The sequence below is a fragment of the Oncorhynchus tshawytscha genome, unplaced genomic scaffold (genome assembly GCF_018296145.1).
Source record: "Oncorhynchus tshawytscha isolate Ot180627B unplaced genomic scaffold, Otsh_v2.0 Un_contig_7588_pilon_pilon, whole genome shotgun sequence".
Taxonomy (NCBI): Eukaryota; Metazoa; Chordata; class Actinopteri; order Salmoniformes; family Salmonidae; genus Oncorhynchus; species Oncorhynchus tshawytscha.
The window spans coordinates 25,669-47,003 of NW_024609634.1; the positions used below are offsets into that span (position 1 = coordinate 25,669).

The 21,335-nt window shown below is 41.3% G+C and overlaps 1 protein-coding gene across 4 annotated transcripts in view; it reads right to left on the reverse strand.

The window, feature by feature from the left end:
• LOC121845348 (zinc finger protein 883-like) overlaps positions 1-12,664 on the reverse strand; it is a 35,891-nt gene extending 23,227 nt beyond the window's left edge. The window contains exons 1-6 of one of the 4 annotated variants that reach the window (XR_006082521.1): positions 12,419-12,556; positions 11,635-11,693; positions 9,350-9,503; positions 6,071-7,335; positions 4,919-5,984; positions 4,597-4,702 (exon numbers count right to left, since the gene is read on the reverse strand). Coding sequence is in view for 3 of the 4 variants with exons in the window: in XM_042316530.1 (XP_042172464.1) it covers positions 5,388-5,984; positions 6,071-7,335; positions 9,350-9,503; positions 11,635-11,643 (2,025 nt within the window). In the remaining variant the exon portion in view is untranslated. Of the gene's footprint in view, positions 1-4,596; positions 4,703-4,771; positions 5,985-6,070; positions 7,336-9,349; positions 9,504-11,634; positions 11,694-12,418; positions 12,557-12,582 lie in introns of those variants that run through there. The other 3 variants (XM_042316530.1, XM_042316529.1, XM_042316528.1) reach the window with 3 other exon arrangements.
• Positions 12,665-21,335: the final 8,671 nt, after the last annotated feature.

Sequence of the window (21,335 nt, forward strand, 5' to 3'; positions counted from 1 at the left end):
CATCTCCTTTGTTTTGTTGACATTGAGTGAGAGGTTATTTTCCTGGCCCCACACTCCCAGAGCCCTCACCTCCTCCCTGTAAGCTGTCTCGTCATTGTTGGTAATCAAGCCTACTACTGTTGTGTTGTCTGCAAACTTGGTGATTGAGTTGGAGGTGTGCTTGACAGTACTTACTGTACTCTTCTGTCCACAATCATCTCCTTTGTTTTGTTGACATTGAGTGAGAAGTGCAAATAGTTAAAGTAGAAAAAGGGAAAATAAAGAAATATAGGTGTTATTTACAATGGTGTTTGTTCTTTGTGTGTGCCCTTTTCTTGTGGCAACAGGTAACAAATATTGCTACTGTGATTGCACACCGTGGTATTTTACCCAATAGATATGGCAATTTATCAAAATTGGATTTGTTTTCGAATTCGTTGTGGGTCTGTTTAATCTGAGGGAAATATGTGTCTCTATGGTCATACATTGGGCAGGAGGTTAGGAAGTACAGCTCAGTTTCCACCTCATTTTGTGGGCAGTGTGCACAGCATGTTTTTCTCGAGAGCCTGGTCTGCCTACGGCAGCCTTTCTCAATTGCCAGCCTATGCTCACTGAGTCTGTACATAGTCAAAGATTTCCTTAATTTTGGGTCAGTCACAGTGGTCAGGTATTCTGCCACTGTGTACTCTCTGTTTAGGGCCAAATAGCATTCTAGTTTGCATAGTTTTGTAAATTCTTTCCAATATGTCAAGGAAATATATTTTTCTTTTCTCATAATTTGGTTAGGTATAATTGTGTTTCTGTCCTGGGGCTCTGTGGGGCCTGTTTGTGAACAGAGGCCCAGGACCAGCTTGCTTAGGGGGCTCTTCTCCAGATGAATTTCTCTGCAGGTCTGGGAATCGCTTCCTTTTAGGTTGTTGTAGAATTTAATAGGTCTTTACTGGATTTAGATAATTAGTGGTTATTGGCCTAATTCTGCTATGCAGGCATTATTTGGTGTTTTACATTGTACACAGGGGATATTTTTGCAGAATTCTGCATGCAGAGTCTCAATTTGATGTTTGTGCCATTTAGTGAAATATTGGTTGGTGAGCGGACCCCAGACCTCACAACCATAAAGGGCAAGGGGTTCTAAACAGATCCTAATTGGTATGTCAAAATGTGTGTTCCTTTTGATGGCATAGAAGGCCCTTCTTGCCTTGTCTCTCAGATCGTTCACAGCTTTGTGGAAGTTACCTGTAGCGCTGATGTTTAGGCTGAGATATGTATAGTTTTTGTGTGCTCTAGGGCAATGGTATCTAGATGGAAGTTGTATTAGTGGTCCTGGCAACTGGACCTTTTTTGGAACACCATTATTTTTGTCTTACTGAGATTTACTTTCAGGGTCCGGGTCTGACAGAATCTGTGCAGAAGATCTAGATGCTGCTGTAGTTCCTCCTTGGTTGGGGTCGGAAGCACCAGATCATCAACAAACAGTAGACATTTGACTTCAGATTTTAGTAGGGTGAGGCCAGGTGCTGCAGACTGTTCTAGTGCCCGCGCCAATTTGTTGACATATATGTTGAAGAGGGTGGGGCTTAAGCTGCATCCCTGTCTCACCCCCTGCGGATTAAATACACCTCTATAACTCTGATTAAAGTGTTTACATGTCCTAATAATTCTAAAGAATTCTCAGAAAACCAGGTGTTTTTAAAGGCGTATGCTTACTTCGGTTATGACCTTACACCAATTAAGATCAGCAGAGTAAGATGTTTACATGACTAATGACACACTTAGCCTACTGCCATAATCAGTTTAATAGGAAATTATTAGTGTGCATGTAAAGCCCTAGTTATTTGGTTACCAGTGGTGTGAAGTACTGAAGTAAAAATACTTAAAGCACTACATAAGTCGTTTTCTTGTGTATCTGTACTTTACTATTCATATTTTTTACAACTTTTACTTCACTACATCGCTAAAGAATATAATGTACTTTTTACTCCATACATTTTCCTGATACCCAAAAGTACTCATTACATTTTGAATGCTTAGCAGGACAGGAAAATTGTCCAATTCACATATTTATCAAGAGAACATGCCTGGTCATCCCTACTGCCTCCGATCTGGTGGACTGACTAGACACAAATGCTTTGTTTGTAAATGATGTCTGAGTGTTGGATTGAGCCCCTGGCTATCTGTAAATTTAAAAAATAAGAAAATGGTACTGTCTGCTTTGCCTAATATAAGGAATTTAAAATGAGTCTTAACCTCGGGTTTGGGTGCATCCCTCGAATATCTCTTGTTCCTTTAATGTTCACTCGTTCAAAACGACCCGCAAATCTAAGAGCATTGGCTGGTGGAGGCATGCACTAGTTTCCACCATATTTCATATTTTTTTATTTTACTAGGCAAGTCAGTTAAGAACAAATTCTTATTTTCAATGACGGCCTAGGAACAGTGGGTTAACTGCCTGTTCAGGGGCAGAACGGATTCGAACATGCAACCTTTCGGTTACTAGTCCAACGCTCTAACCACTAGGCTACCCTGCCGCCCAGTCATTTCCTATCAAACAGTGAAGAAGAGGAGAAGCAAGAGGGATAACTGGGCCCAAAATCTGGCTTCTGGCTTATTTGATCATATATACAGTTCGTAACGAGTTGGTTGTTAGGTGTGTATTGGCAAAAGTAGGACACGTGACATCCCGACAACTTTTGAGGGTTGCTATACAGAAGACAGTCCTATTTGGTAAAATACCAAGTCTATATTATGGCAAGAACAGCTCAAATAAGCAAAGAGAAACGACAGTCCATCATGACTTTAAGACATTCAATCCGGAGAGTACAATCACAAAAACCATTGAGCGCTATGATGAAACTGGCACTCTTGAGGACCGCCACAGGAAAGAGTTACCTCTGCTGCAGAGGATAAGTTCATTAGAGGTACCAGACTCAGAAATCGGTAATTAACTGCACCTCAAATTGCAGCCCAAATAAATGCTTCAGAGTTCAAGTAACAGACACATCTCAACATCAACTGTTCAGAGGAGACTGTGTGAATCAGACCTTCATGGTCGAATTGCAGGCAAGAAACCACTACTAAAGGACACGAATAAGAATTAGAGACTTGCTTGGGCCAAGAAACACGAGCAATGGACATTAGACCGGTGGAAATCTGTTCTTTGGTCTGATGAGTCCAGATTTGGGTTTTTGGTTCCAAACATCATTGTGAGACGTGGAATAAGGGAAAGGGGGATACCTAGTCAGTTGTCCAACAGAATGTATTCAACTGAAATGTGTCTTCTACATTTAACCCAACCCCTCTGAATAGGTGAACAGATGATCTCTGCATGTGTGGATCCCACCGTGAAACAGGGAGGTGTTATGGTGTGGTGGTGCTTTGCTGGTGACACTGTCTGTGATTTATTTAGAATTCAAGGTGCACACTTAACCAGCATGGCTACCACAGCATTCTGCAGCAATACGCCATCCCATCTGGTTTGCGCTTAGTGGGACTATCATTGTTTTTCAACAGGACAATGACCCAAAACACACCTCCAGGCTGTGTAAGGGCTATTTGACCAAGAATGAGAGTGATGGAGTGCTGCATCAGATGACCTGGCATCTACAATCACCAGATCTCAACCCAACTGAGATGGTTTGGGATGAGCTGGACCGCAGAGTGAAGGAAAAGCTGCCAAAAAGGGCTCAGCATATGTGGGAACTCTGTGGGAGCAAGATGTACATATAGGAAGAAACATAATACTGTACCACAAGAGAAAGATACACTTACGAGTGCATTTGCCATTCTGGTAAAATGCATTGTCTATTGTATAGGACAGGAAGCCAAAGTAAGGCCATGAGAGCATAGGACAGCTGGACATACCAAGGTCAGAGGGACATACAAAGGAGGGGGTCAGCCAAATGACCAACTGATGGACTATAGACATAGGGCATATATTTTTAGGACATGAACAGAAGAGACACAAAGTCTACTAGTCCTAATAAGGACAAGCCAAACATAAGGGGCCCATAGGATAAGATGGGCATGTATTATTTTTGTGACATGAAGAGGTCCTGTCACCATTATAACTTGACTGAAAGCAGATATGGGCGTTATCGAGCTGAACAAGCAGGATGCACAGATTGGGATATAATGGTGGCAGATGGACTGAGGGAAATAACTTAATTTGCATGTGGGATGGACTCATATGTTGTATGTGTATAAATCAGAGCCAGTGCTCTGGACAAGTGTGTGTTCCGTGGACCATCTAGGCTTCTGATATGTTTGTATTAAAAGCCTATATTGAATTCACAAGTTGTTGTAAGTGTTATATTTTGTAACGATCCTCCACGACATCTCCTTCAAGAATGTTGGAAAAGCATTCCAGGTCACTACCTCATGAAGTTGGTTGAGATTATACCAAGAGTGTGCAAAGCTGTCATCAAGGCACAGGGTGGCTACCTTGAAAAATTGAACATATATTTTGCTTACTACATTATTCCATATGTGTTATTTCATAGTTTTGATGTCTTCACTATTATTATTATTCTACAATGTAGAAAACAGTCAAATAAAGAAAAACCCTGTAATGATTAAGGACAAACTTTTGACTGGTTCTGTACAACAAGGAAAGTTGAAAGATATACCCATTAAAATCATTGAAAACAAATGCAACAACATCATTTGACCACACTAATAGTATTTTTGACCACACTTCCTTATGTCTCATAAGCGACAGTAAAACCTGATTCCGGGAGGGTGGAGGGGAACGGAATAGCTTTGTCCTGTTGGCCACAATAAATATTAAACAGTATCATTAAACCAAATATTTTATTAATTTAGTCCACACCTCTAATTTGGGTCCATTAAAATCATTGAAAACAAATGCAACAACATCATTTGACCACACTAATAGTATTTTTGACCACACTTCCTTATGTCTCATAAGCGACAGTAAAACCTGATGAAGGGTTTTAAAAAGAAATGTTAACATCTTTAGGACCAACAAAAATTATACAAGAGGCCTATGCTCCTTGTAAAAAAATGAATTGTTATAGATTTTAAAAGTACATTTTAAAATTAATGTGATAAGCAGAAGTTGATCAGATAATGGATTTAATTATGAATCTATTGAATACATGAATACACACAGAGTATTGTTGAAACATTATTCTACATTATACAGTTATTTAATGGATAACAGGAGTTGATGAAATAAGATACAGCTCTGAACCCCCCCCACCCCACACCACACCACACCACACACACCACTCCTACTCCCCCCCACACAGAACTCCTACTCCAAGACGCTTGATACATATTGATCCAGAGCTGCATATTATGCGACACATGTTACCATGGTAATCAGACTTAGTTAGAGAATGGGAAATGGATGACTCTATACAAGATGTTTTCTATTGAAACTGTATTTAGGGATCTGGAACCGGTGCCGGAGAGGAGGGAGATGAAAGAAAACATGTTTGTGATTTCTGGTGTTTTTTCAGTGACCCTGAATGAGCAAAGCTCTTTCCACATAGACAGGAGTAAGGTTTCTCTCCAGTGTGTATTCGCTGGTGTGTTGTCAGATTGAAATCTAGAGCAAAACTCTTCCCACACTGATCACAGCTATAAGGTCTCTCTCCAGTGTGTATTCGTTGGTGTATAGTTAGGGATCCTGATTGATTGAAGCTCTTCCCACACTGATCACAGCTATAAGGCTTCTCTCCTGTGTGTATGCGTTGGTGTGCAGTCAGGGTGGAATCTTGAGCAAAACCCTTCCCACACTGATCACAGCTATAAGGCTTCTCTCCTGTGTGTATTCGTTGGTGTATAGTTAGGTATCCTGATTGATTGAAGCTCTTCCCACACTGATCACAGCTATAAGGCTTCTCTCCTGTGTGTATGCGTTGGTGTGCAGTCAGGGTGGAATCTTGAGCAAAACCCTTCCCACACTGATCACAGCTATAAGGCTTCTCTCCTGTGTGTATTCGTTGGTGTATAGTTAGGTATCCTGATTGATTGAAGCTCTTCCCACACTGACCACAGCTATAAGGCTTCTCTCCTGTGTGTATGCGTTGGTGTGCAGTCAGGGTGGAATCTTGATTGCAAAACCCTTCCCACACTGATCACAGCTATAAGGCTTCTCTCCTGTGTGTATGCGTTGGTGTAGAGTCAGGGATCCTGAATGATTGAAGCTCTTCCCACACTGATCACAGCTATAAGGCTTCTCTCCTGTGTGTATGCGTTGGTGTTTAGTCAGGTCTCCTAATTGATTGAAGCTCTTCCCACACTGATCACAGCTATAATACGTCTCTCCTGTGTGTTTGCACTGGTGTTCAGTCAGGTGTCCTGACTTCCTGAAGCTCTTCCCACACTGAATACAGATATAAGGCTTCTCTCCTGTATGTATGCGTTTGTGTGTAGTCAGATTTCCTGAATGATTGAAGCTCTTCCCACACTGATCACAGCTATAAGGCTTCTCTCCTGTGTGTATGTATTGATGTGTAATCAGGGAACCTGAATGATTGAAGCTCTTCCCACACTGATCACAGCTATAAGGCTTCTCTCCTGTGTGTATGCGTTTGTGTGTAGTCAGAGTTCCGGACAGTGAAAAGCTCTTCCCACACTCTTCACAGCTATAAGGCTTCTCTCCTGTGTGTATGCGTTTGTGACGAATCAGGTGTCCTGAGTTCTTGAAGCTCTTCCCACACTGATCACAGCTATAAGGCTTCTCTCCTGTGTGTATGCGTTGGTGTGTTGTCAGATCTCCTGATTGATTGAAGCTCTTTCCACACTGATCACAGCTGTAAGGCTTCTCTCCTGTGTGTATGCGTTGGTGTCTAGTCAGGTCTCCTGACTTCTGGAAGCTCTTCCCACACTGATCACAGCTGTAAGGCTTCTCTCCTGTGTGTATGTGTTTGTGTCTAGTCAGGTGTCCTGAGTTCCTGAAGCTCTTCCCACACTGATCACAGCTGTAAGGCTTCTCTCCTGTGTGTATGCGTTGGTGTGTTGTCAGGGCCCTTGATTGACTGAAGGTCATCCCACAATCAAAGCAGGGGTAAGGCCTCTCCCCTGTATGAATTCTCTGAGATTTTAAGGTTTTAGATGCAGCTGAACTCTTCCCGCACTGAGAACAGTGGTACGGTTTCTCTCCAGTGTTACACTGCTGGTAAATGATAAATTCCCTCTGTTTAGCAAAACTCTTCCCACAGTCAAAGCAGCAGTGGTGAGGTTTCTTCCCTATACCTCTGTGCCGGTGTTTATTGAAACGTCCTGATCTGGAGAGACTCTTCTCTGTCTTGTCAGCATCACAATGTTGTCGAGGCTCCCCAGATGACAAGCCTCTCCCGCTGAGAGAGCAACGGTTAGGGCTGTCCCCTGTGAAAGAAAGATATTGAATAGCATGGACATCTGAAATCAGGCTACCTGATGGGACTTTGATAAATGCTGAAAATTGGCAATCAAAATAAACGTACTACCACAGCGTCCATGTTATTTTTGATTACCATATTTGATTCCGATTTCAGACATTAAGTTTGTATGTGAAAACTATTTCTAAGATGTGTACTTTCAGTTTCCCTGAACTCACTGCACTCGAGCAAAAGGAGGAAGCTTGCGCTGCTTGTGCTAGAACATGTGCAGATTAAATATGCCTCTATGAATCTGATGAAGGCCTTTACGTGGCCTAATACATTTTAAAAATTGCTCAGAAAACCAGGTATTTTTAACAGCGTCACTTTGATTGTCAACTTAAGCCAATTAAGATAAGCAGAGTAAGGTGTTTAGGTGACTAATGCCATACTCGGCCTACTGTCACAACTAGTTTAATGTCAAATTATGATTGTGGATGTGTTGGATTCTTGCTTGAAATATACCTATTCATGTTACCATACTAGAACTTGTTGATTACCTTGCATGTAGAAGGAATGTATATGTTGGGGTCAATGGAGGGTGGATAGGAACTAAGTGTATGGAAAGTTACTGAGTGAGACAAGGGGGAGTGCAGAAAGTTAACACTCTCAAAACATGTTATTTCCTAAGGAGAGAGGCAAAGGGCAACAGTCTGGTTTCAGTCACTGATAAATTGGACAGCTGTGGATTAGAGAGGAGCGAGGAATTTGGGGGTAGGCCGATGAAGTGAGAAGAAACAGTCCTACTTGACACATATACTTCCACGCCCACCAAGGTTCTAGCATCAGGCAAGGCCATGACAACACCAATGAGAGGAACCAATTAAGTTCCTGCCGAGCAACAGAAATGTATTGGCTGTTTTAGATGTGCAAGGAGTTGACTCCGCCTAGTAGGAGGATATAAATATATGTGCTTGTGTAATCATGTCTTTGCAGCTGTATGACCCAGTGGGTGAAGAATCTTGGATTGAGCCTTTCCAAGTTATGAGTTTTTACTCTGTTTGTTCAGAACCTAACACATGTAAACATACTCATTGTAAAGCACTAGTTATTTTGTTGCTTTGACAAAGTCCTTTCTGAAGGTTATTATGGATGTGATTAGTAATTAATTTACATCTGTCCCTCATTTTAAAGGTCTACCCTGTTACATGAACTGAACTCTTGTTTTAATATGGTGAAACTATTCTTTAAAAAAAAAAAAAAAAAGGTTTTCAAAAGAAACATTGAACATCTAATAGTCAAATCAGAGTAAAAGCAGGTGGTTCTACTCTATCGATTTACTGCTATTTTGTGGTGGGAAACTGAGCATCTCAACCCCTCTATCCAGACACAGACATGATAGAGATGTTTTAACAATAACTTTTTATGTTAAGACTGCATTCAATTACTACTTCCTGTTGCACAATACTAGCTTCCATTCCCCCCGTCACAAGCAGATTCATGGCTGATTTAAAGGACCGTTTTACCCATGTAATCTGGTGGTTCTGTTGTTTTCAGTTGTCCCCTGTTACGGCCAACCCTGTTACTTTATTTGGCACATTGGCTCTTAGTGTAGTCATATTTTTATTCAATGTCTTGTTTTTTATGAAGTTGAACATGTGCTCTCTATTACAGAATGGTAAAATTAGGTGCATTTTTTACACATTTAAAAATGGGTGGAATGACCCAGATATTTTCATATATAATTGATCAATTAATGACTAAAGTGCATAAAGATGGCAGGATTCTGATATGACGTCACTGTTTTAGCACTATCCACTGAGTTCTGAAACTACGGTGCGCGACATTGAACAATGTTCCAATAAATCTACAATCACCGCCATCTTGAAGCTAAAATTGGGATCATGTTAAATGTGCTAATGTCCATACCAACAAAACAGTAAAGGAGAGCAATGTAGAATACAGTGAACTCAGCAAAAGGAGTAACTGCGCTATCGTTTCAGAAGCAGACTGTAGTCTAATCTACACACAATGGTTCTTACTTAATGAAATGAAATCTCCATCTTCCTTCTCTTCTTCTTCTCCTCTCTGCCCCGGTGTTTTCCTGCAGTCAACCAGACCCAGCAGTAAAGCGGTCCCGGGAGACGTTTGACCTGGGGACTCCGGGAGGGTGGAGGGGAACGGAATAGCTTTGTCCTGTTGGCCACAATAAATATTAAACAGTATCATTAAACCAAATATTTTATTAATTTAGTCCACACCTCTAATTTGGGTGTATCTCTAGAATATCAACTTTTTGCTTAAATGTTCAATCGTTCACAACTTCCTACTAATCTAATAGTATTGGGTTGGTGGAGGCATGGGCTAGTTTCCACCATATGTATTATATTGTATTTTTTTCCCCATATATTTGTTTTTAATCTTTATTTAACTATGCAAGTCAGTTAAGAACAAATTATTATTTTCAATGACGGCCTAGGAACAGTGGGTTAACTGTCTGTTCAGGGGCAGAACGACAGAGTTGTACCTTGTCAAGTCAGGGATTTGAACTTGCAACCGGTTCCGGTTACAAGTCCAACACTAACCACTAGGCTACCCTGTCGCCCCAATATACAGATGGATCAAAAGACCCAAGGACAGGTCAGACTGGACCAGCCTTTGTTGAACAGGAAAGTGAGGTGGCTGTCAGGAGACGTATTACAGACCACCTGGCTGTGTACATGGCAGAGCTGATGGCCGTACTGCAGTGGGCAGAAGAAGTAAAACCAGACAGTGTAGTTATATGTTCTGACTCATGTGCTGCATTGATGAGTCTGCAATCATTTAGCTCACATAGCAGACAAGGAGCACTACATGAGGGAATTCAAATTCATGCCCAGGTGAGACAGATACAGTGGGGAGAATTCAAATGAATTACTTAAAAATCATACAATGTGATTCTCTTGATTTTTGTTTTAGATTCCGTCTCTCACAGTTGAAGTGTACCTATGATAAATATTCCAGACCTCTACATGCTTTGTAAGTAGGAAAACATGCTTATTGACAGTATATCAAATACTTGTTCTCCCCACTATAGGTGTCCATATAAGCTTTGCTTGGGTCCCGGCCCATGTGGGGGTGGAAGGGAATGAGGAAGTAGATGTGCTAGCTAAACAGGCCCTTAGGAGACAGGAAGTGGAGGTGCCAATGAGCAAAGCAGAGGCTGAGGGAATGATATGGGCAGTGGTGGTGCAGAGATGGCAGGAGCAGTGGAGCAGTGACAATAAGGGCAGGCCTCTATTCATTGTTTATATTTTAGTCATTTAGCAGACACTTATCTAGAGCGACTTACAGGAGCAATTAGGGTTAAGTTGCTCAAAGGCACACAAACAGATTTTTTCACCTAGTCGGCTCAGGTTACTGGCCCAACGCTCTAAACCACTAGGCTACCTGCCACCCCTACTCCAGGTACAGAGTAAAGTAGGGGAGGATGGTAGGAATGGACATAAGAGAGGAGGCTTTCCTTACAAGGCTAAGAGTAGGACACAGCCAGCTGCATAAGTTATTAAATGTGATAGGAAATCATTCAACAGGAAGATGTGATTACTGCCAGGAAACAGAGACTGTGGAGAATGTACTGATACAGTGTGGGCAGTATGATAGGGAAACAGAGACAGTGGAGAATGTACTGATACAGTGTGGGCAGTATGATAGGGAAACAGAGACAGTGGAGAATGTACTGATACAGTGTGGGCAGTATGATAGGGAAACAGAGACAGTGGAGAATGTACTGATACAGTGTGGGCAGTATGATGGGGAAACAGAGAGACTGATCCAGTATGAGGGAGAAAGGGGTACAGGAATTGAGTTTGATACGTGTACTGAATAGAACATTGTTAGATACAGTTGCAAATATTTATCTTTAAGAGAAACGGGGAAGGCAGATAGGATTTAGTTCCTTGATCCCCGTCACTGGCCCACACTCTAATACAGTAGGTGGCGTAATGCACCATAACGTTGAGTGTCAACCGCCAATAAACCCCACAGGAGATGATGTATTTTCAGTATCTGGTCATATAATGGATAATCTGACTTTCAAATCAGTGATGAACAAGTGCACACTTTGGGAGGAAGGATAAATAATTAAGTAAGAAACACAGATTCCTATGCATGATACATTAGTAGGTTACTTTTCTGAAGGAAAAAAAAACGAGTTTTATCCTCATGTTTTTTTGTCCAGTTATTTAAGCCAAACACAGAAATGTGGAGGATCAAAGATGATGAAAACTAGGCCTAGACATTTATACAACACAGCAGACCTATACTGTTAAAAGGAAACCAGACTTACCGGATCCATTGAGGAAGCTATTGCTCCTTTATCAGACAACTTGTTATATAAATGATATCCTGAATTGCAAAAAACAAAAACAAACAAAAGTCAACAGTAGTATAGTTACTTTGTTTAAGTGTTCACAAGAGGTCTGCCGGAAGGCGTGATTTCCTTCAGCAGTAAGGGGCAATATCATGTATATTCATACCTCTCTACATAAAACCCATTGGGTGACTGGTTGAGTTATCTTAAGTGCTTCACGTTACTGAGGACTAAACGAAACAAAACATGGCGGACAATTTATCTTACTTCGGATCTGAAACCTAATAGTAAACATCAACTTCAATGACAATTAACATAAAGTTAAAACACGAATCTTACATTCCTGCCCCACAATAACATTGTCGCCGAGGATGGCTAGATAACGTTAGTGTTTGATTCAGATCATCCGTTTTGTCATAAAACAGCCTAGCTAGGTAGCGAAATGATAACTAGACTCGGGAGTTCGTGTGGGACACATGTGCTTCAGGAGTCTGTGGGTTTGATATTATTCCACCATGGGCAACAACAACTGGCTACTAGTTCGTTTTCTGACAAATGTTCAACTCAGAGCCAGTTTATCCACTGACCATCGCATTTGAAAGAACAACAGGCAGGCTAGTTAGTATTCTGGCTCACACTGGCCATGCAGTAGCAAAATACACAGCTATCTCGATTTAAGAGTTCCTGGTAGAGATATTTAAAGAAATGAGAATATAGGAACCCCATTCGGTAATGAATGGAGGAAAGTATATCGCCTCACCCAGCAGACGGTCGACCAATCTTGTTCACGGTGTCATGCTGGGTCACAAGGTTGCTAAACGAATCGTCACTCAATCCTTTCTCATAGTCCGGGAATGAGTCGAGAAACCTGCATATGAGACTCATAGTCCGGGAATGAGTCGAGAAACCTGTAAATTATCTCACATGCGGGAAAAGATTTGCAATGACCAGATTCGATTTATTCTTCTTCAGTGGGCTTTAATGGTGGGTGGCATCCAATATCTTGCATTACCGCCCCCAACTGGACGTTAGTATAAATCCATTATACTTCAGGGACAGGCAGAAATGTACGCAATTACTGTATTTCTCGGTGGAAAATGGACGAGTGTCATGCTTTTTCAATTTCAGTCTGGGGAGGGATTAGTATTTTATTTATTTAGTCCAGGGGAGAGTCATGTAATGACAGTATTTGTCACCATTTTGGAACTTACGTACTGAATTACCATTCAACTTCGGGGTACAACCCTGCTCTCTCTCTCTCTCTGAATTCAATTTAAGAGTCTTTAATGGCATGGGAAGCATATGATTACATTGCCAAAGTAAGTGAAATAGATCATAAATAAAAGTGAAATAAACAATTTAAAAAATTGACAGTAAACAACTCACATAAGTTTCAAAAGAATAAAGACATTTCAAATGTCATATTAAAATCAAATTGTATTGGCCACATACACGTGTTTAGTAGATGTTATTGCAGGTGTCGAAAAATGCTTGTTATTCTAGCTCTGACAGTGCAGTAATATCTAACAAGTAATATCTAACAATTTCACAACATATACCCAATACACACAAATATAAGTAAGGAATGTTATTATGCACCCTCTACCGGTCCCATCGATGTGGATAGGGGGGTGCACCCTCTACCGGTCCCATCGATGTGGATAGGGGGGTGCACCCTCTACCGGTCCCATCGATGTGGATAGGGGGGTGCACCCTCTACTATTTCCTGAAGTCGACAATCATCTCCTTTGTTTTGTTGACATTGAGTGAGAGGTTATTTTCCTGGCCCCACACTCCCAGAGCCCTCACCTCCTCCCTGTAAGCTGTCTCGTCATTGTTGGTAATCAAGCCTACTGCTGTTGTGTCGTCTGCAAACTTGATGATTGAGTTGGAGGCGTGCTTGACCACGCAGTCATGGGTGAGCATGGAGTACAGTACTTACTGTAGGTAGGCCTTGAAATACATCCACAGGTACACCTCCAATTGACTCAAATGATGTCAATTAGCCTATCAGAAGCTTCTAAAGCCATGACTTCATTTTCTAGAATTTTCCAAGCTGTTAAAAGGCACAGTCAACTTAGTGTATATAAACTTCTGACCCACTGGAATTGTGATACAGTGAATTATAAGTGAAATAGTCTGTCTGTAAACAATTGTTGGAAAAATGACTTGTGTCATGCACAAAGTAGATGTCCTAACCGACTTGCCAAAACTATAGTTTGTTAACAAGAAATGTGTGGAGTGGCTGAAAAACGACTTTTAATGACTCCAATCTAAGTGTATGTAAACTTCCAACTTCAACTGTACATGTATTTAGATGTTTTTATATTTTTTCATTTGTGGCAAGAATAAAGATCCATGAACATGGACAGCATATCTAAACCTGAGTCGAGTAAAGGTAAGGAGGGCTCACCTAGGGAGCTCCTACATTGGCGACAGGTAGCCTAGTGGTTAGAGCATTGGGCCAGTAACTGAAAGGTAACTGGATTGAATCCCCGAGCTGACAACGTAAAAATCTGTCGTTCTGCCCCTGAGCAAGGAAGTTAACCCACAATACCCTGAGCGCTGAAGACGTGGATGTTTATTATGGCAGCCCCCTGCACCTCTCTGATTCAGAGAGGTTGGGTTAAATGTGGAAGACACATTTCAGTTGAAGGCATTCAGTTGTCCAACTGACTAGGTATTTCCCAAAGCCTCTGAATCAGAGAGGTGGGGGGCTGCCTTATCAACATTTTCGGCACCTGGGGAACAGTGGGTTAACTGCTTTGCTCCAGGGCAGAACAAAAGATTTTTACCTTGTCAGCTCTGGGATTTAATCCATTAACCTTTCGTTTACTGGCCCAATACTCTAACCACTAGGCCACCAAACTCATCATTGTCAAATATATCTATAACATCTGATACAAGTATTCTACATGTATTAGGAACTTTAATAATCAGATTTCTTAAATGTATAGGGTTCATTTTGACCCAAGACAACAATCCAGACTAAGAATTTACCAAAGATCAGATCATAATGAATACTAGTATTATATGGACAGAGTCAACCTGATCCCAGATCAGCACTCCTACTCTGATGGTGAATTCTCTCCCTCCGATAATCCTTTCTATAATTTCAGATTGACCCCCTGGTCTATGATTCGTAGATGTGGGTGAGTGGACTTGCAGATCTGGGACTCGCCTAGCAACAGCAGCTCTTCTCAACTATTGGCAAAGATTTATTTGACATCCAATCATCATGAGAGATGCTTTATTCTGCATTAAACACTTCTATTATGGTCTCCCCTCAATATATTACAGGAAAGGTGAGCACCTATCAGATCCTCCTGCTGTCTTTCACCCCTCAGTGCAGTCTTCTGACCATCGCTTAGGCCAGGAAGTAGTCAGCCAAGTTCATCCCCATGCAATGCACTACGGATTGAGGTAGACTGTAGTTTGAGTAGCAACTGACTGACTGACAGGCAGGCAGACAGACACACACTCACATTTGACTTGACCTTTCTAAATGTAATTTAATGTAATAATTGTCAGAAAACGTACAATAGAGAATGATTATATTCCTTCAGGGGACAGTACCAGACACTGTAAGGGGGCTGTTGCATGTTTAAAATTTTAGATAAGTTAATTCTTGAAAACAATATTTTCTATATTAGTTTAGGGTTTATCAAATCCTGACCTGAAGTGTGCCTTTCAACTAATCTATTTTGTTTTCCAACCCTTAGGAGACCATGAGAAGGGAGTAGGCCACCTGACCAACACCATTGCTGTGTGTGGTTAAAACCGCTGTAGGCTAGGCATGCCGCTAGCGACCCACCTCGACAACATCCAGTGAAATTGCAGAGCGCCAAATTCAAATGACAGAAATAGTCATAATAAACATTCATAAGTGTTATACATCGGCTTAAAGATTAACTTCTTCTTAATCCAGCCGCTTTGTCAGATTTCAAAAAGGCTTTACGGCGAAAGCATACCATGAGATTATCTGAGGACAGTGCACCGCTTACAAAAGCATACAAACATTTTCCAACCAAGTAGAGGAAAGTCAGAAATAGCGATAAAATTAATCGCTTACCTTTGAAGATCTTCATCTGGTTGCAATCACAAGGTTCCCAGCAACATAATAAATGGTAATTTTGTTCGATAAAGTCCCTTTTTATATACCAAACACTTTGTTGGCGCGTTTTGTTCAGTAATCCACTGGCTCAAAGGCGGTCAAAACATGCAGACGAATACATCCTAATAGTACTGATAAAGTTAGTTGAAACATGTCAAACAATGTTTATAATCAATCCTCAGGTTGTCAATTGTCTGAATAATCGATCATATTTCAACCGGACAATAGCGTATTCAATAGAAAGTTCAACAACAAAGGGCGTGCACACAATTACACGCACAAACCAGTATTGCATGATTCCCCAGTCCCCTTACAGAAAGGTCTCATTATTCTTCATTTTTCAGAAAACAAGCCGGAAACAATGTCTAAAGACTGTTGACATCTAGTGGAAGCCATAGGAACTGCAATCTGGGCCCTAACCCATTAGATATTCAATAGGCTTTCAATGAAAACCACTCACATCAGGTTTTTACCTGCCATATCAATTCTGTTATATTCACAGACATTATTTTAACAGTTTTGGAAACTTTAGAGTGTTTTCTATCCATGCATCCTAGCTTCTTGGCCTGAGTAACAGGCAGTTTACATTGGGCAACTCATTCAGCCAAACTTCCCAATACTGCCCCCTATCCCAAGGTTAAGTTTGCTGACGACACAACAGTGATAGGCCTGATCACTGACAATGACGAAACAGCCTATAGGGAGGAGGTCAGAGAACTGGCAGTGTGGTGCCAGGACAACAACCTCTCTCTCAATGTGAGCAAGACAAAGGAACTGATCGTGGACTACAGGAAAAGGCAGGACAACCAGGCCCCCATTAACATAGACGGGGCTGTAGTGGAGCGGGTCGAGAGTTTCAAGTTCCTTGGTGTCCACATCACCAATGAACTATCATGGTCTAAACACACTAAGACAGTCATGAAGAGGGCACGACAAAACCTTTTCCCCCTCAGGAGACTTAAAAGACTTGGCATGGGTCCTCAGATCCACAAAAAGTTATACAGCTGTACCATCAAGAGCATCCTGAACGGTTGCATCACCGCCTGGTATGGCAACTGCTCGGCATCTAACCATAAGGCGATACAGAGGGTAATGCGTATGGCCCAGTATATCACTTGGGCCAAGCTTCATGCCATCCAGGACCTATATAATAGGCAGTGTCAGAGAAAAGCCCATAAAATTGTCAGAGACTCCAGTCACCCAAGTCATAGACTGTTTTCTCTGCTACCGCACGGCAAGCGGTACCAGAGCGGTACCGGAGATGGTGTTAAGGACCAAAAGGCTCCTTAACAGCTTCTACCCCCAAGCCATAAGACTGCTGAACAATTAATCAAATGCCCACTGGACTATTTACATTGACAACCCTCTCCCCTCCATTTGTTTTGTACTTGCTGTTTATTATCTATGCATAGTCACTTCACCCATACCTACGTACATGTACAAAGGAGGTGCAATAGTGATACTAAATGCAACAGACTATGAAAAGGAAATTCCGAGACAACTTAGTGATGATGAATTTGACAAAAGAATCCCAAAGGACCCTACTACTCAATTCAAGTCTCTGATCCGTGATCAATTGTAAAAATAGTTGAATGAAGGGGAAATTACAAAGACAGAATATGAGTATATGAAAGTTGACTGCCCAACCACACTTGTCATATACGCTCTACCCAAAATTCACAAGGGCATGACACTACCTATACCAGGCAGGCCTATTGTGAGCCGTAATGGATCTCTGACAGAGAATATCTCTACCTTTGTAGACCATTTTGTGAAACCCTGGGCGATCTCCCACCCCACGTATACTAGGGACTATTGATTTTATCCATTTTTAAAATCTGTGAACCATATACCTGAAAATTCTATTCTGTGTACTTTTGATGTTACCAGCCTGTATACTAACATCCCCCATCAGGGCGGCCAAGAGGCCCTCAAGTTCTACCTCAATGAACGTCCCCCTAATGCTCTTCCCAGCACCAATCGTATGGTGGACTTGGGTGAACTGGTACCTCCAACTATCTTCTCTTCAGAGGAGACTTCTTCCTCCAGCCCAAAGGGACAACAATGGGGAGCACTATGTTCCTATTTATACTAACCTATATCTAGGTATTTATGAAAAACAGGTGGTGCTGAATCCAGACCGTAAGTGTAACCCTTTTCTCTCCAATATTCTCCTAATTCTGAGATATTTGGATGACATTTTTGCGATCTATACAGGCACCCAGGAAGAACCTTTGGAATTCCATGTTTACCTAAACTATATGAATGAACACCTTCCCTTCAGCATTAACTATGACCTATCAAAATCAGTTTTCTTGGTGTGATGGTTATTCAGGACAAAACATCCCTCTCTACAGATCTCTATAGGAAACCTACGGACAGAAATACCCTCCTTAGAGGTGACAGCTTTCATCCACGTCCACTTATTCAAAATCTCACTATCAGTCAATTCAGTCGTATCAGAAGAATATGCAGCTCTGATGCTGCTTATCTGAAACAGACCACGGACCTCGCACAAAGATTTAAGGAAAGGGGGTACAAAGACAATTGGGTAAAACATGCCAATGATCGTTGTGAAGGACTAACACAGTTGGAAAGCCTAAAACCAAAAGTAAAAGCAGAACATGTCCCATCATGCTTTATCCAATACTCACCAATGGGGAAGGCATTTAAGGACATTATCAGGAAGCACTGGTACATTATTGATACTGACCCACAATTGAAACCCATTTTAAATATCCCCCACGTATGGTTTTTAAATTACCTCCAAACATGAGAGATACTGTGGTCTCCTCTTGGCCTTAACGAGGAGCTTGACTTGAAAACGTTTTTATAGTTTCAATAATTCAAATTCTTCTTGTGTTTAAAAAAAAATCCTTATTGAATTTTGTATGTGTATGTATCTTACTATAAATATTGATGACATTCTCTGTGTATTGAATGTTAATATTGTGAAACTGTTATACATTTTTTACCTCCTGTTTCAGGAAGTGATGTCACATAGTGCTGCCCCTATATATAGGACCTTCCACCCCCACCTGGGATATGGATGCCTGATGAAGAGGGTCGAAACGTTGTAAATAAATGTCACCTGGGAGCGTGAGCAGCAGTGTTTTACTTTCTGTTTTCCAAATGTTTTATTTCTACAATTTCCTAAAGATCCAAGTAAAAACACATGTACTTTTTAACGCACGTGTTTGGGCCTTCATGTGCATTAGTAGCACCATTTCTAACTTAGTAGCATTCTATTTCACTTACACTTGTATGGTGACTTCTCCATTGATGTTGTTTTTAAGTTTTCGCTGACTTTTCTTAGCGGATGTACAATCGTCGCAAATTGAATTATGGGAAGTATCAGGCCCCGGAGTGAACATAATTGCACACTCGTAAAGCCGACTAAAAATAATGGCTGAGGGGCTTATGTTGCAAACTTCCCTTGCTTGGCTAATCATTGTGTTTTTTAAGGGTTTGGAATTCTCTGAACCAGCTTCATGAAGTAGTCACCTGGAATGCATTTCAATTAACAGGTGTGCCTTGTTAAGAGTTAATTTGTGGAATTTCTTACCTTCTTAATGCATTTGCGCTAATCAGTTGTGTTGTGTTGTGTTGTGACAAGGTAGGGGTGGTATACAAAAGACAGCCCTATTCGTTAAAAGACCAAGTCCATATTATGGCAAGAACTGCTCAAATAAGGAAAGACAAATGACAGTCCATCATTAATTTAAGACATGAAGGTCAGTCAATACGGAAAATGTCAAGATCTTTGAAAGTTTCTTCAAGCGCAGTCGCAAAAACCATCAAGCGTTATGATGAAACTGGCTCTCATGAGGACTGCCACAGAAAAGGAAGACCCAGGGTTACCTCTGCTGCAGAGGATAAGTTCATTAGAGTAACCAGCCTCACATTTCAGCCCCAAAAAATGTTTCACAGAGTTTAAGTAACATCTCAACATCAACTGTTCAGAGGAGATTGCATGAATCAGGCCTTCATGGTCGCATTGCTGCAAAATAAACACTACTAAAGGACACCAATAAGAAGAAGAGACTTGCTTGTGCCAAGAAACATGAGCAATGGACATTAGACCAGTTGAAATCTGAGATTTTTGGTTCCATCCACCGTGTCTTTGTTAGACGCGGAGTACGTGAACGGATTATAACCAGATTATCCACATGTGTGGTTCCCACCGTGAAGCATGGAGGAGGTGTGATGGTGTGGGGGTGCTTTGCCAGTGACACTATCTGTGATTTATTTAGAATTCAAGGCACACTTAACCAGCATGGCTACCATACCATTCTGCAGCGATACGCCATCCCATCTGGTTTGCGCTTAGTGGGACTATCATTTGTTTCTCAACAGGACAATGACCCAACACACCTCCAGTTTCTGTAAGGGCTATTTGAATGGCACACACCCCTCTGAATGGCACACACACACAATCCATGTCTCAATTCTTTCAAGACTTAAAAATCCTTCTTTAACCCGTCTCCTCCCCTTCATCTACACTTATTGAAGTGGATTTCACAAGTGACACCTGGATTCACCTGGTCAGTCTATGTCATGGAAACAGCAGGTGCTCCTATTGTTTTGTACACTCAGTGTATTGTTTATCACTAAAAACATACTATCAAACACTATATTATAAGATATCATCAAGTGTACTTACCTAGCGAAGTGGAGAGGCTTTGTAAGACAACTTACTGGCAGTATGGAAACAGGAAGTAAGTATGTGGTATACATATTAAATGTAGTCAGGGCTTATGTCGTTTCCTTCCTCTCTGAGACATGGTACTAGAAGGTTCCAGGCCGAATACATTGCAGACGTTGCATTGTAACTAATGGTTACGCAACACGTTATCAAGTTTGCAGATGGGCATCAGATTGCTCTATCACATATCTTTTTATAATAGTAATTTGACAATTTAAAATACATAAAGAAGCCACACCAGGCAACCAATCCATGTACCAAAATTTCCCAAGATTATACAAACAAAAAGTCAAAGACTTGTTTCCATTGTGATCCCCTATTCTAAGAGTGTAGCCAAAATTGCTTAATTAACTAAGGAACCACACCTGGGTGGCGTGCACCTGCTTTCAATATACTTTGTATCCCTTATTTACTGAAGTGTTTCCTTTATTTTGGCAGTTACATGTACACTGTGAAGCATTAGACAGGCCAGATCCGGTCCAAATGGGAGATCTACACTGGCAATGTGAAGCATTAGACAGGCCAGATCCAGTCCAAATGGGAGATCTACACTGGCAATGTGAAGCATTAGACAGGCCAGATCCAGTCCAAATGGGAGATCTACACTGGCAATGTGAAGCATTAGACAGGCCAGATCCGGTCCAAATGGGAGATCTACACTGGCAATGTGAAGCATTAGACAGGCCAGATCCGAGTACCAAATGGGAGATACACTGGCAACACTAGACAGGCAATGTCCAAATGATCTACACTGGCAATGTGAAGCAGACAGGCCAGATCCGGTCCAAATGGGAGACCAAATACACTGGCAATGTGAAGCATTAGATCCGGTCCAAATGGGGATCTACACTGGCAGAT